Genomic DNA, 15,546 nt, shown 5'->3' on the forward strand with positions numbered 1-15,546 from the left:
GAGACAGCTTCTTTGTAACCTGACTATTGAGACTAGGCAAGAAGGAGCCGGAGGAAGACATGGCTAGGCTAGATGGGTTCGACAGAAACTCTAGATGGGAAAAGGAAAAGCTCTGACTACCATGTATGAAGCGGAAAACGTCTTGCCTCGTCGAGAGGGGACGACGTGCATGTTATAGGCAGGGGTGCGAGTCCTGATAATGCATACAGTTAAGATCTTACAGGAGGGATTACAACTTGGAGATCAAGCTAGGAAGAGATAGAATTATAGTTACAGAAGATAAACCTCCTAGCCTATAACCGAAGACTCCTGGCTAAGATACGATGCAAGTCACCCGAGTATGTTGAACACATACGGCAGACTTGATATTTGATGTTTAACAGCAGGCACTTTGCAACACATCATTAGGCCATCTAGCAAGCTTGAACCAATATTTTCAAATAAGAATGTAGAGCATAAGGTCATCAAATTACTAAATTTAGTAGAATATAAACTGGGAGAACATGCATGTCAGGCTGATGCCTCTGTCCAAGCAGCACCTGTGTGTCATGAGCAGGGAACAAAATTAAATTTAAAGATTAGAAATTCATTTGAGGACATGAACAATAATTAGCTTTGAAATGAAACCAGTTGACCACACATGAAAATGCATTTTCTTGAAACCTCAAGCATTGAGACATTAGGTTTCTGCATTACAAAAAAGGGTTTCCCCCCGTTTTATATTATAAAGCAATGAACTAAAATCCAACAAGTCAGTACGTAGTGCAATCAAGTCATAAAGTCATGCTGGGGGCACAACGAGACAAGCCCCAAATAAAGCTAGAAAAGGCTAATCCGGCTCGGGAGGAGGAGGCGGCGGAGGCGGTGGCACAGCAAAAGCCGAGGCTGAGGAACGGAGACCGGAAATGAAGTTGTTGATGACGTCTCGGTCCCGCTGCTTGCTAAGCGGTCTCCAAAGCTGTAAGAAGCCACACATCTTGTAGATTGCATCAGTCACACGACATGGAATCACACGTTCGATGACAAGTTTATTACGACAACACCATAGCGTCCAGGCTAGGATGCCCAGCGCCACCCAGATGGGTGGATACCGAGGACCGAGTAAACTAAGGACCTCCACAAAGAGGTCCGGGAGGTTGTCGTGTCACCAGTTGCCACCAACCACCTCCTTGAAACAACTCCACAGGAATTGAGCCACCGGACACCAAAAAAAGATATGGTTGCAGTCTTCTGGGACCAAACAGATGGGGCACAGACCGTTTCCAGGTCCGTTATGCTTCTGGATCGCCGTACCCAAAGGTAAGCGACCATGTACCCATTGCCAAAGAAAAATAGGATCTTCAATGGGAGTTCTATTTCCCAAAGAACCGCCAGCTTAACTGGTCCCGGCGAGGGGACAATCGCCTGGTAAAGGGACCTAGTTGAGAATCGGCCACTAGGTTCAAGGTGCCACGAGGGCACATCAGGCTTAAGAGAAGGGGTTTGCAGAGCGATACACGAGAGCAATTCGTCCCATTGCTCGCGTTCCGTCGCCCCAAAGGTACGACGGAATGTAATGGCGCCCAAGTCGGTCAGAGCAATGGCCACAGATAACTGTAGGTGGGCACAAATCGAGAATAAGGCGTGAAAACACTCCGCGAAGGGCCGATTCCCAGCCCACATATCCAGCCAAAACAGGGTGCCTGATCCGGACCCTACTTTGATGGAGGTCCCAATACGCAAGATCGGCATCAACCAGACCACCGTTTCCAGAATTGGGAGCCTCCAGAGCGAGAAGCGAAGGCCAATGGTTGCCCGTGTAGGTATTTTGCGTGAATAATCTACAACCACAAGCCTCCCTCACCGGTCTGGATACGCCAGAGCCGTTTGGAGAGGAGGGCTATGTTCACCTGCTTCGATGAGATGACCCCAAGCCCCCCTTGGTCCTTGGGCTTACAGATCTCAGACCACTTCACCATGTGGTACTTTTGTTTATTATTCTCTCCAACCCAGAAGAATCTGGAGAGGAGCTTGGTGACCTCCTTATGGAGGGATTCGTGAAGACTATAGAATCCCATGAGGTACATCAAGAGGCTAATGAGGGAGGAATTCATCAAAATCACGCGCGCGGCCTTGGACAACCATCTCCCCTGCCAAGGTTCCATCCTTGGTTGGAGTTTGGCGACTATTGGGCGTAAGTCTTTCTCCAGGAGACGCGTGTCACTAATGGGCATGCCTAAATAAGTGGTCGGGAAAGACCCCAGATGACAATTTAGGCGGTTGGCGATTCTCTAGGCTTCGGCTTGGGAATATCCTAGGACCATCAGCTCACTTTTGGCGAAGTTAATCGTAAGGCCCGACATCTCCTGAAAGCATAGGAGGAGGAATTTGAGATTCTGAATATCGTCGTCCGACCCTTCGACCATCATAATGGTGTCGTCGGCATACTGGAGGTGAGTCAGATCTCCATTGGCCACAAGATGGGGGCAAATCCCCCTAATGTGACCAGCCTGCTTGGCCAAATCTAGGATCGAGGCCAAGGCATCGACCACAAGGTTGAAGAGAAATGGAGAAATCGGATCACCTTGCCGAACTTCCTGTCCAGTCAGGAAGTAGGGTCCAATCTCCCCATTCACATTCACCGCCGTGCAACCACTCATCACCAGTTGCATCACCCGAGCTACCCAGTGGTGATCAAACCCACGCTTGAGCAGCACTTCCCGAAGGAAGGACCAGTGGACTGTGTCGTGCGCTTTATGAAATTTGATCTTGAAGAACACCGCACGAAGGTGCTTGCTCTTGACTTCATGGACGATCTCGTGGAGTACAAGGATCCCATCTAGAATGTACCTGCCTTTCATAAAGGCTGACTAGTTTGGATGGTGAACCCGAGGGGCGATTAGGGCCGCCCTAGTGGCGTACCCTTTAGCCAGAATCTGAAAGATGACATTAAGGACTGTGATAGGGTGGAACTGCCTGATATCAGCGGCTCCCGACACTTTGGGTATCAAGGAGATGATCCCGTAGTTAAGCCGGGATACATCCAAAGTCCCCCTAGCGAACCGCAAAAAAGGTCTAGGATAATCTCCTTGACCAGCGGCCAAAATGCCTGGAAGAACTGAACCGGGAGGCCATCCGAGCCCGGCGCCGAGGCCGGGTTCATGGCCCTGACAAAGGCTTCAACCTCCATGGTGTCAAAGGGGGCTAGAAGGGCAGCATTCTCCTCCGAGGAGACGCGCTGGCCGACCGACCATATGTGGTCCGCAAGAGCGACTCCGCCCCTAACTCGCCCCGCAAATAACGACTTGTAGAAGTCGTCCACCAGAGAGTGGATTGCCGGGGGGGTCCTAGAGGAGCTATCCTCCCTCCCAAAGGAGTGGGATGGAACAGCGTCTTCGACGACCATTAGCGATGGCATGGAAGTAGGCCATGTTGGCATCACCAAAAAGCACCCAATTGAAAGATCCTCGCTGGCGCCAGAACTCCTCTTCCTTGGAATAGATCTCCATAAGGGAGTCTTCCAAGTTATAACTATGGGCCCATTCGTCCACAGAAATCCCGGAGATATCTGCACGGAGGTCAAGGGCCTGAATCTCCTTGAGGAGGGAGGCCTTTTGGATCTGTAGATCCCTACCAACATTTGCGCCCCAGCCTTTCATGAACTGTCTAGACCGCTTGGACAGATGATGCCAGTCATCCAAGGTTGACATCCGCCTATGTGGCTCGTCTACGGCCGAAGCCCAATGAGCCTGGACGGCCGCTATGAAGCCCGGTTGACGGAGCCAGAATGCCTCGAACCGAAATCGAGGGGGGGGGGTCTCTCGACCCTAGAGGACAACAGAAGAGGGACATGGTCGGACCCAATGCGGGTGATAGCCTGGAGAGAGGCCAAGGGGAACCGAAGTTCCCAATCGGGGGAAACAAACACCCGATCAAGCACACTAAGGGTAGGGGACACTTGTCTATTAGTCCAAGTGAATCGCGATCCCACCCTGTCCAACTCAAAAAGGCCTAAGTCCGCCACCCAGTCGTTGAAACGACAAACCTCAGCAAGGTCGACCCTAGTGTTACTCTTTTCCGCAGTAGAACAGAGGAGATTGAAATCTCCCCCTACAGCAACAGGGAGGGCTGCGGAGGAGATCTTGGCGTGGAGCTCGGCCAGGAAGGCGGCCGAGCGACTATGGTCAGCCGGACCGTATACCACAATGATCTCCCACTTGAAGTTCATCTCCCGCTCCCAAACCTCCATGCTGATGAAGTGTGATCCATGATCCATGGATCCTACCTCAAAGGTGGTACCTTCACACCTAGAAGGATGCATTAGGTTTCTACATTGTCTCAATATATGATACAATCAACCAATATTAGAACTACCAAGCCTCGATCCTCACCATAGATGGGCTCCTCCTTGTGGAGGTAGTCAATTCGTGTAACAGCTATCACGCCAAAGAGGAACAAGAATCCTACAGACAATTGTTCGGTTGTGAGATGGGTTCCTTACCGTTTAGTTACCTGGGATTTCTCATTCACCATAGTAAATTGGGACATTTACATCTATGCCCCTAACTCGAACCCACTACTCAGATTTGCCCCTAATTTTGAAGCATGCTTAAATTTGCCCCTCCGCCGTTAAGTCACTACTTAGAAATGCCCTTCCGTACAGTACTGTAGCACTTTCCGTCCAATACTGTAGCACTTTCCATCTGCTACATTACACATGGGCCTCTGACGGTCAAAGGCCTTTGACTGGACAGAAGGGCATTTCTGAGTAGTGACTTAACGACAAAGGGGCAAATTTGAGCATGCTTTGAAATTAGGGGCAAATCTGAGTAGGTGGTTCGAGTTAGGGGCAGAAATGCAAATGGCCCTAGTAAATTATCGAATAAGGAGTGAAAGTGTATTGAAGATAGGTTTGGAAAAAGGCTAAGTTGCTGGAAGGGCAAGCTTATGTCTTATGGGAGTCGGCTTGTGCTGATAAACTCAGTTTTGACTAGCTTGCCGATGTTCCTTCCATCGTTCTTTGAAGTACCGGTAGGGGTATGGAAAAGATTAGCTTTTTACCGATCTCGATTCTTCTGGCAAGGTGATGAGGGCAAGACGAAATATAGATTAGCTCGATGGATATAATTTGCAGATCCAAAGACCAAGATGGGTTAGGGATAGAAAACCTAGAAGTCAATAACATATGCCTTCTTAGCAAATGGCTTTACAGGTTGTCTGTCGGGACGGAAGGTACGTGGTACAAATTTTGTGTAACAAGTACCTACAAACAAAAACGTTGGCCCAAGTTACCGCTAGACCCACTGATTCACTGGCAGCACGAGCTATCTTCAACTGATTTGGATGTCGAGCTACTAATAGGCTAGATGTTTAGTCATCGTGACCTATTCTTTTTTCGCCGGCTATGGCATCTTTTATTTATTTTGTTGAGCTCCTTTTGTGAGCGGATTTTAGACCTCGTATTTTGGTGGACATCTTTTGCTTAATAAAATGGCTGCATGCGTGATTCTGATGCAAAGACCGAGAATTATCCTCCATTTTTTTTAAAAGGACGACAATATTGCTATCAAGTAGCCCTTCATGGACGGAGGCGCTGATGGTGGACTCGTGCTTTACTTGTTCAGTGACCGGTTGGTTCTTCTGTGGCGCAGGTAGGCAGATCAGTAGGGACCGGTGCCATCGGCTTGTCACTCCTTTTCCTCCGGCACAAACGACTGAGTTGTTAGAGTATCTCCACGAGACTCCTTAAAATGGGCGGCCTGTAAAAATCCGGCGACTATAAGGGTTTGACCTATTTTTGTGCAAGACCAAAGCCTGTTAGTCGTCCGGCCGGTAAATGTTTTTACGGTGGCCAGCAAATTGCCCCCCTCCCATTCAGTATATCTAAGAGTTTGCGGCTAGAATACAGGTTGGAACCCTATCCTCCTCTCGATTTCTCATCGCCACCGACTTCAATCCCACTCGATGTGGCGCAGAATGTGCTCGGCGTGCCGTGGCGCCGGCGGTGGCGACGACCCCGAGCGGAGGCGGTGCGTCATCGCCGATGGTGCTCGGAAAGGGCTGCCTGTAGGTATACAAACCACGGCCTCTCGCCGCCGCCGAATCTCCTCTGCAGCGAGAGAGGAGTACGACCGTAGGCCGGCGCTCCTGTCGTGGGCTGTCCTCCGGCTCCTCCGCCGTGGGCAGCTCGTGAGCCAGTGCCTCGAGCTCCCGTACGCCGCTCACCCTGGTGAAAAAGAAGCTAGTGGAGCTCCCGCCGCTCCGCGCGGTGAAGATGGAGCTCGAGACGAAGTCGAAGCGACGGGGCGGTGGCATCGTCGGGCTGGACGATTTGCTCCCCTCGGCAAAGGCGGATGCCATGGAGGCCGCCATCCTCGCACGCAATACGCGGGAGGAGGAGGAGGTGGTGCAGTGCCGCCGCCGCCGGGAGGAGGAGGTCAACAACGTCCTGCTCGAGCAGGGCCTTGCCAGGGTGCGCGAGTTCAAGGAGAAGGAGAAGGCGTGGCGCCGCGAAGCCGAGGCATAGGACACCAAGTACGTCGACCTCACCTCCGACATCGACGACGAGTGATCGCCGCCGTCGCTGCAGCGTCACCGCTGCACCTGCAGGGCTCAACGGTGAGCCCCATTTTGGCCAGTTTAGGGATAGGGTAGGCCGACGCGCTTTCCGCCGCCGATGGACTATATGTATGTATGAATGATCATCTATATTATATGTATGTATGAATGATCATCTCTAGTGTTTCTCGTTCATTTCTTGCGCGAAACATTTTTTTTAAAATTTTACAGTTTCATATGTGGTTTCGATCGACCGCAGACAAATTCGCCCTTTATATCACCTCCGACGGAACCGTAACCCCCTCCCCCCCTCTCTATATCTTTACCTAATCTTTACCTAATAATAAAGCAAATTGGGTTTCTTTCGTCCGTCATGACATTTTTTCAGAAAAGTCCCTCTATTTCAGAGAATTCAACCCGCAGTTCTATTTTAAGTTAAAACGAAGCGTTATTTTTGTATTTTACATAAAAGTCCATGTCTTTTCTTGAAATCAACCCGCCGTCCGGATTTAAGTCATTCCCGAACTGTTATTTTACATTTTTAGAAAACCCCCTGATGTTTTAGGTAATTCATCCACGAATCATATTTAAGTTAAACAAATGCTTTTTAAAATCATCCATATCTTTTAAACCGTAACTATGATTTGAACATGTTATACTACCTCTCTCTCAGTTTACAAGGCGTGCGCGTACCCCTAGGTCGTCAATTTGACCAACCTAATATAAGTAATATATTACAAAAAATATACCAATATGAACTTCAGATGTTATATTTTCAAAAGATATAATTTTTGTGTTATATAGTTTATATTAGGGTGATTAAATTGGCAACCTAGGTCACTACACCACGACACTACATTCCCTACCGACGTGTGTTGGCAAAAGTCACTTTCGCCGACCGACTGCAGGTCGAGAAAACTTCTATCGAACTGTTGGTCGGTAATACTCACGTGTACCACCCAACAGTCGGTCGGGAATGCTGAAGTGTGTAGCATCAAACCGTTGGTCGGTAAAAAGTGCACTACTATCGAACTGTTGGTCGGCAAATAATGCCGACCGATCGTGGGTCGCCAGTTGGGCCTCCCAAAATATCCGCGCGCGTGCCTGGGAAACTTAGGGCGCGAAGCCCATCCAAAATTTACTGCCCCTCATCCCGCAGCCCAGAGCCCACCCTAATCTTCCCGTATCTCTCTGCCCTCTCTCCCTTATCTCTTTCTCTGCCGATCTGAGCGGAGGCGGCGGTGGCTCCCATCCTCTTCCTCCACTCCTCTCCCTCAGATTGAGCTCCGCCCCGGAGGAAAGGGTACGCGGCCGTCGATCTGTGCGCGTCTAGCCATGGAGGGCTCGCCCCTCTCGCGCGCCTCGTCCGCACGGAGCGCTAGCAGCCCACACGGCGTAGATCCACTATCCCTGCGTCCGCCCCACACCGGCCGCCGGTGACTGCCGCACTATTCCATTCCTCCCCAAGCCCGCCGCACGCGACGGCCCATGCTGCCATGCCGTTTTTCTGCAGCCAGACCGCCGCCCCTACGCTCGCGCTCCGGGCAGATGCTCGTTCTTCTTGGTGGTGACTACGCGTTCCTCCCGGTGGTGGCGCTCTACCCTTTGTGTTGCCTTTCTCCAAGCAGTTGTGCCCTTCGACCCCTACCTGTAATCAGTGAGTCCTTCCTGTTTTCTTCGAATTTTGATGTGCAACTGTAGTTTCTCCATTTATCTTGAATTCTCTCAGATCCCTGTCGGTCAGTTACTCAGTTTGTAGTAGAACTACACATCTTTCCTAGACCTCCATTAAATTATTTTTTCTTACTAGGTCATAGTTGTTTGATTATTGGCAAACAATCATTCTTTACCTATCCTTTTTTGCATCCGCAGATTGATCCGGCAACAGAGAGTTGAAGCTGCAAACAAGCGTGATGAGGAAAAAGCCGGTACACCACTACTCTTTGTAATATTTGGGAGAGGACGACTAATCTAATATTGCCAAGATATACGTTTGTTGTCCTTGACCTGATTTTTATGGCACTCAATTTATTTCATCTTGGAGTTGGTTTGTATTGTTTCTGCAAAACAATTGTCTGAACATGTAAATAATAGTTGGTCACAAGTCATATGGGTACAGTGCATCATAACAACTCTGCCCCTACACAATATACATCCCATTACTTATTTTTTTGGTATGGTAAGTTGAGAAACAACTTTTTTTGTTGTTTTCTGATGTGAACTACATTATATGGACCTTTCACTCGATTATGTGCTATTTTTTTTTTACTATAATTGACGTGTTGATATGTCATTCTAGAATTTTGTTGCTTCTGTTGGAACCTAATTTTCAATTTTATACCTTGCAGAATTTATGACTGACAGATTACATGCTGGTTTCTTACTGCTTGGGTTTCGACATTTGACAATTGAACAAATCATATACTGCAGATTATTATAATAGAAGGTAAACTTACCAAGCGAACAGAGCGAACAATACTTGTGTTAGTGTTTTCCAGTCTGTTGCATGCGCATTGTGCTCACTACTGTCAATCCATGGAAATTTAAATGTATAGTGATGGATTAAACAAATGGAACCTATATCCTGACTTGCCACTACTATACTGTAGCTTCTGAAACACGTGTATGCATAGATAGTTTCTCTTTTATCATAACTGAAACATTATAAAGATAAATCTCACTCAGTTTTTAAGTGGGGAAGGGAAAGCTTCAAGATATTGCATTTAAAACACTGATATCTATTTGAAAATTAATTCATGTGCATAACTCCTGGTTCCTATCATTATCATGTCTCTATTTCTCTTGTTCAAGAGAAGTGTGAAACAAAGCACTCATATTCACAGCAGCACGTACAGTTATTCTATGCTATCAGAAATAAGGTCGTTAATATTCAGATATATGCATGTAAACTTGGCCGGTTAATCATCAAACACACACACACACACACACACACACACACACACACACAAACACCATGCTGGAAGGTGGTATTCATGGTTGATAGATGTCCCTATAAGATTGTACATTGTTCCTCTGATCCATTGCGAGGTATATAAATGATTCGATTTTGACTTTATTTTTTCAGCTTAGTTCACCTAGTGTTGGATAAAAGTTGGACAGATGCACATAGGTAAGTCTTATCCATATAATGCTTTTACAATCTGCCAGTGGAACTTTAAATGATACGATTTACCAATTTCAATGATGTATAATAGCAGATTAAGTAAAAGCAGTGTTAGATATGAAATGAACTTAATTCAACCATTCTCTAGAAGAAAGTACCTATTTGTCATAATGGCGATGTTATCTTGTAGAACAGCAATAGGGATTTGTTAACATTCGACCTTTATGCTGTACTTTTTCCATTTTGATTCGCCCACTGTTAATATCCTCTTCTTCAACTGACACATTCTTGCAAGCTATCACAATTGATGAAATATAATTACGAGCACTTAGCTTTTTTGAATTTTATATGCATACCAGAAGATTTACTCGTTACAAACATTAAACAGACGGACCTCTTTTTCAACAAGTTGTTTCAAATCCCACTGAGACAAAATAAAAGTGTGCTACTGCTAATTACTATACGAGAACAGAATGTATGGTTCTATATTGGAATTTTTAGCTGTTGTGGTGTTCCTAATAACTTAAAACTGCTGTGAAGATGAACTGAACCATAGTACTCTCGAATTAGAGAGCAAGAAATTTCGAGTTAGTCTACTGTAGGGTAATAAAGTTCTTATATATGCTGCAAATCAGTTGCCTTGTGGTGTAATCACTGATGTCATGTTTCCATAAGTGGGCTGCTGTAATGACCTTAATAGTGCAAAGCTATGTTTTATATAAATTTGCCTATTCTTTCCAGAGTGCAGGGAAATGTATGAGGTGAATCAATTTTCCTATTCTGTTGTTGCTGCTATATTCAGGTGTATGTGGGTTTAAGATTGGCCACTAATTGTTGAACCAGGAGCTTTCCCTCGTTAGGAATATAAGCTGAAACTTTCCCATTGCCTTGATTCTTTGTAGGAAAGACATACAAGATGACCAGGAACCATGAAGCTTGCAGTTTGCGTTAACTGTGTAATGGAGCGGACTATGAATCACTGGACATGTGTCTATTAGCTATCATATATGGTGTCTCGGTCAAGTGGATATTCTGTGTAATGGAAGACGCATGATTTGTAGGACATATATCTATTGGCTATCATTTTGTAAACCTATCCGGTCTCTCGGTCACTGAACCATAAATGTTTCCTCTTAATTGGCTACCTCATCCGTTTCTGAGAAGTAATTAATGTGCTATTTTTGTTTGGTTTTGGTTTAATATTTTTGGAGTACATGCATGTTACTTTAATTTGATTGATATTATACTGTAATGAGATATATTACTAGACGGGCACTGTTTTGGTGAGGCAAATGCCAAATAATTGGTGGGTATTAAATGTTGATTGCCTAAACAAAATGCTGTCAAGCTGTTGGTCGGTAAAACAAACCCCCATTTGACCGTTGGTTGGGAAAGGTTCACGGCAACCCCAATGGATTGTTGGTCCGGAAACAATATGCTGTCCCATAGTCAGTTGGGAAAGGCCCATGGCAGTCCAAACAGATTGTTGGTCGGGAAAGGCCCATGATAGGCCCAATAGAATGTTGGTCGGGAAAGGTACACCATAGCCGACAAGTAGTCGGTCGGGAAAGACATGTCGGTCGGGAAAGGGTTTTCCCATCTGGACTTTCCCCAACAGACAGTGTCGGTCGGCAATAGTCTTTCCCGACTGACTGTCTGTTGGCAAAACTTGTATTCCCGACCGACCTGGCTGTTGGGGATCTAGTGCTGTGGTGTAGTGGGTATATGCGTAGGACTTGTAAACTGAGACGGAGGGAGTATATGAAATTTGATTAGAAAAATATGTAGAATATGAATATGAGATTATTTTTACCTGTTAAGTATTTTTAAATATTATTTTGGAATATATTTGAGTCAAACCAAATGATTTTCTAAATTATCTGTATCTCTTAAACCGTAACTTCGATTTTAACATATTATATATGAAAATTTATTAGAAAAATGTGTGGAATCTAAATATGATGTTAATTTTACCTGTTAAATATTTTTAAAATATTGTTATGGAAGCAAAGTTATAATTTATAGCGCAAGATCCGTTTTTTTTCATACCGGCGGCAATCCGGATTGCAAATAAATACCCCATTATAACCATATACGGAAAAGAAAACATCGGTAACTACACGTGCATACCTCTGAAAAATGTCGGAAAAGGGAAAACAACAGATTTCTCATCGCGGGAGTGAGAGAAAGCGAGCGAGAGAGAGAGGGGGAGAGAGAGAGGGAGAGGGAGGAGAGAAGGAGAGATAGACGCCTTAGGATTAACCATATTCAACACACGTTTTTTGTTGTTTTGTGTGAACACCGAGGCCATCGCCGGCGAGGGTGAGAAGGAGGATAAACGGCAACACAAATATAATGTCTCACAAAAATAAAGGAGATGGACCTATTGTGGTGTTGAGTGATGGTTTTTGAGTTAAGAGTGTGTATTATGTTTTCTCTCCTGTTGCAACGCACGGGCTCTTTTGCTAGTATCTTTACCTAATAATAAAGCAAATTGGGTTTCTTTCGTCCGTCATGGCATTTTTTCAGAAAAGTCCCTCTATTTCAGAGAATTCAACCCGCAGTACTGTTTTAAGCAAAAACGAAGCATTATTTTCGTATTTTACACAAAAGTCCCTGTCTTTTCTTGAAATCAACCTGCCGTCCGAATTTAAGTCACACCCGAACCGTTATTTTACATTTTTCGAAACCCCCCCTGATGTTTTAGGTAATTCATCCGCGGATCATATTTAAGTCAAACAAATGCTTTCTAAAATCATCCATATCTTTTAAACCGTAACTCTAATTTGAACATGTTATATATGAAATTTGATTAGAAAAATATGTAGAATATGAATATGAGATTATTATTACCTGTTAAGTATTTTAAAATATTATTTTAGAATATATTTGAGTCAAATCAAATGATTTTCTAAATTATCTGTATCTTTTAAACCGTAACTTCAATTTTAACATATTATATATGAAATTTTATTTAAAAAATGTGTGGAATCTAAATATGATGTTAATTTTACCTGTGAATTTTTTTAAAAATATTGTTATGGAAGCAAACTTATAATTTATAGCGCAAGATCCGTTTTTTCATACCGGCGGCGATCCGGATTGCAAATAAATACCTCACTATAACCATATACGGAAAAAAAACATCGATAACTACACGTGCATACCTCTGAAAAATGTCGTAAGGGAAAACAACAGATTTCTCATCGCGACAGTGAGAGAAAGCGAGCGAGAGAGAGGGGGACAGAGAGAGAGGGAGGACAGAGGGAGAGAGAGACGCCTTAGGATTAACCATATTCAACACCCATTTTTTGTTGTTTTGTGTGAACACTGAGGCCATCGCCGGTGAGGGTGAGAAGGAGGATAAGCGGCAACATAAATATGATGTCTCGCAAAAATAAACGAGATGGACCTATTATGGTCTTGAGTGATGGTTGTTGAGTGAAGAGTGTGTGTTATGTTTTCTCTCCCGTTGCAACGCACGGGCTCTTTTGCTAGTATATAATAATAAAGAGAAATGGGTCACTGTCGTCCGTCGTCGCTGGCGATTTTGCATAAAAGCCTCTTGGTTTACAAGAAATTAACCCGCAGTCCTATTTTAATGTGTTCTAGGAGAAAACTGTTGGATTTTGCAAAAAGCCCCTGCGTCCATTGCCGTTCTCCGCCGCCGCTTATCCATTGCCATACTCCACCGCCGGGCACGCCGCTTGTCGCTGACGCCCGCGCGCCGTCCTCCACCGCCTGGCACGCGCCTCCTCTTGCCGCCGGCATCCACGCCGCCCGAGGCCAGTAATGGGGCGCGGCGTCGTGGCGGGCGTTCGAGGGCGCGGCGGACAGGGAGTCGCCGAAGGCCTGAAGGTGGCCTTGGCCGGCACGGGGGTGAGCTCGCGGGCGCGCTTGCGGCAGGCTAGCCTAGCCCGCAACTCCTCACTCTGCTTGGCGAGGCACCTTCGTGCGCCGAGGCGTCGCGACGGAGGAAGCTAAGGCGGCCGGCGTGCTTGTTGGGGCGAGGCGTCGCGGTGCGTCGGCTGCATGCGAGGGAGCGCGCTGCGGCGGGGCGGCTTCAGGCGTAGTGGCTGAGGCAGGACTGGGGTCTCACCAGAAAGCCGACTCGGTGCTGGTGCGCACATACGGGAGCAGGGATAGGACACGGAGTGCGACAGCGCTGCTGGTCTCCGGTGGTACGGCGCCGCGACCTGGAGGCGGGGACGAGGCTGGGAACGCAGGGCCTCGCCGGATCTGGCGGAGAAGGCGATGAACGGAGCAGGGCGGCGGCGGGAGCTGCAAGGCCAAGGTGGGGAAAATTCAGAGAAGAGGCAGAGAGGGAGTAAAAGAGATAGAAGAAGAAGAGGGACGACAGAGGGAGGCGGACCCGGTGGAGCTCGTGCTCCGACGAGCTGCTGCTCGGTGTGGAGGAGGCCGAGACGGGCGCTGGGCTGTAGGAGCCGGCCGAGGACATGGCCGGAGGCGGGCGGAGCTCCTGTTGGCGGCGCCATGGCCAAGCTCGGGTGACGGCGGCTGGGACGCGGGGCTCCGGCAGGCGAGGCGGCGAGCTGCGGTGGCCGGGGAGGATAGGATGGAACTGGCGTGGAGAGGTCTTGGGCGGCTGGATCGAAGCGAGGCCTGCAGGCGGCGGCAGTTGGCGTCGATGGCCATGGCGGCTCCCTGTTGCAGCGGGACAGAGTGAGTGAGAGCCGTGTGAGAGTGAGAGCAACGCTTGGCAGCCTCTTCTCCCTTGTCCACACTATTGCCATCACCATTCTCTGCTCCGTGTATTGCTTTGCTGCTTGTTGCTTGCTCCATGAGTAGTACACCATTTTGAAGATGCAAGTGTCTGAATTTCAAGAAGTTTTTGTTTGCTCCATGTATTGCTTGCTGCAGATTTTGCTTCCTGCTTGCTGTCCGAGAATGCCATGAACGCTTGGATTCCCAGGGGCAGTGCTATCTTCATATGTGGAAACTATTTTCTTTTCTCTATTTTACAAATATTATAAGGACAAAAGGAGTTTATTCGAGAGCGTAGCGTTACCGATGATGCATGTTAAACCACTGAAATGCGTATATCCCGTTGCGACGCATGGGCATCTGTGCTAGTTATATATATGTATGAATGATCATCTCTAGTGTTTCTTGTTCATTTCTTACGCGAAACTGAAATAAATATGAACTCTCACCCTCTCGTTCTCTTTCTATACCTCAGCATCAATTTCTTCCGATTCTCATCTTCGCTCAGATGTTGTTCTTCGGAACATGACAGCCGTTGGAGTTGTAGAGGAGGTCGAGGTTGGGCGCATCAAGGCTGTAGGGTGTAGCGCCGAAGCGGCACGCTCTCAACACGTCTGCTCCTCGTGTCAGTGCGCGGATCTGAGCCCTGTCCAACGTCGCACAAGCAAGGCCAAAAAGAAAGCCAACTCCAAAGTTCAATCTCACCAGCAGTTGATCCGATTTCGATGGAATCGACCAGAGCAAGAACCCAAACAGTGCTGCTATAGAATTTTCTATGTTGGGAGCAGATTTCGATGGAATCGTGCGGCCGATGCCTGCACGATTTGTACGTGGCAGCGCTAAGGGTGAGCGTGCATGCTAGTATTTTCTATGTTGGGAGCAGGTATCGTTCGCAGATCGTGCATGGTTTGTCGTCCGTGAAGCAATTTCGGAAGTCGGAACCCAAACAGCGTTGGAGCTACCTTGGGCGGAACAAAGACATACACGGGAGACGAGGACCAGGCACCGCGGCGGCCGTCTGGACGACGCATGGCACCACACCTGGCGGCTGAGAGAATCCCGGAGAGTCACGGAGCCAAAGCCGGATCCGCGCTCGTGCCGGAGCAGCGCCCAGATCGGCTCTTAGCCGCCACAGAGAAAAATTGTGTTTTTCTTTTCTC

The 15,546-nt window shown here is 47.2% G+C and overlaps 1 protein-coding gene and 1 long non-coding RNA gene across 2 annotated transcripts; one reads left to right on the forward strand and one right to left on the reverse strand.

Annotated features, from left to right (window-relative positions):
• The first annotated feature begins 7,707 nt into the window (after nucleotides 1-7,707).
• Nucleotides 7,708-10,824, forward strand: LOC123156113 (uncharacterized). Its single transcript, XR_006477851.1, has 4 exons — nucleotides 7,708-8,194; nucleotides 8,410-8,465; nucleotides 8,886-8,983; nucleotides 9,623-10,824. It is a non-coding gene; the product is annotated as an uncharacterized lncRNA (long non-coding RNA).
• Nucleotides 10,825-13,180: 2,356 nt separating this feature from the next.
• Nucleotides 13,181-14,398, reverse strand: LOC123156112 (serine/arginine repetitive matrix protein 1-like). The gene is made up of 2 exons (XM_044574281.1): nucleotides 14,034-14,398; nucleotides 13,181-13,942 (listed from the first exon to the last, which is right to left on the reverse strand). The coding sequence occupies exons 1-2, from the start codon at nucleotides 14,315-14,317 to the stop codon at nucleotides 13,642-13,644; spliced, it is 585 nt and encodes a 194-aa protein (XP_044430216.1). The 5' UTR covers nucleotides 14,318-14,398; the 3' UTR covers nucleotides 13,181-13,641.
• Between the last annotated feature and the right edge of the window lie 1,148 nt (nucleotides 14,399-15,546).

Source organism: Triticum aestivum, chromosome 7B, assembly GCF_018294505.1.
Source record: "Triticum aestivum cultivar Chinese Spring chromosome 7B, IWGSC CS RefSeq v2.1, whole genome shotgun sequence".
NCBI lineage: Eukaryota > Viridiplantae > Streptophyta > Magnoliopsida > Poales > Poaceae > Triticum > Triticum aestivum.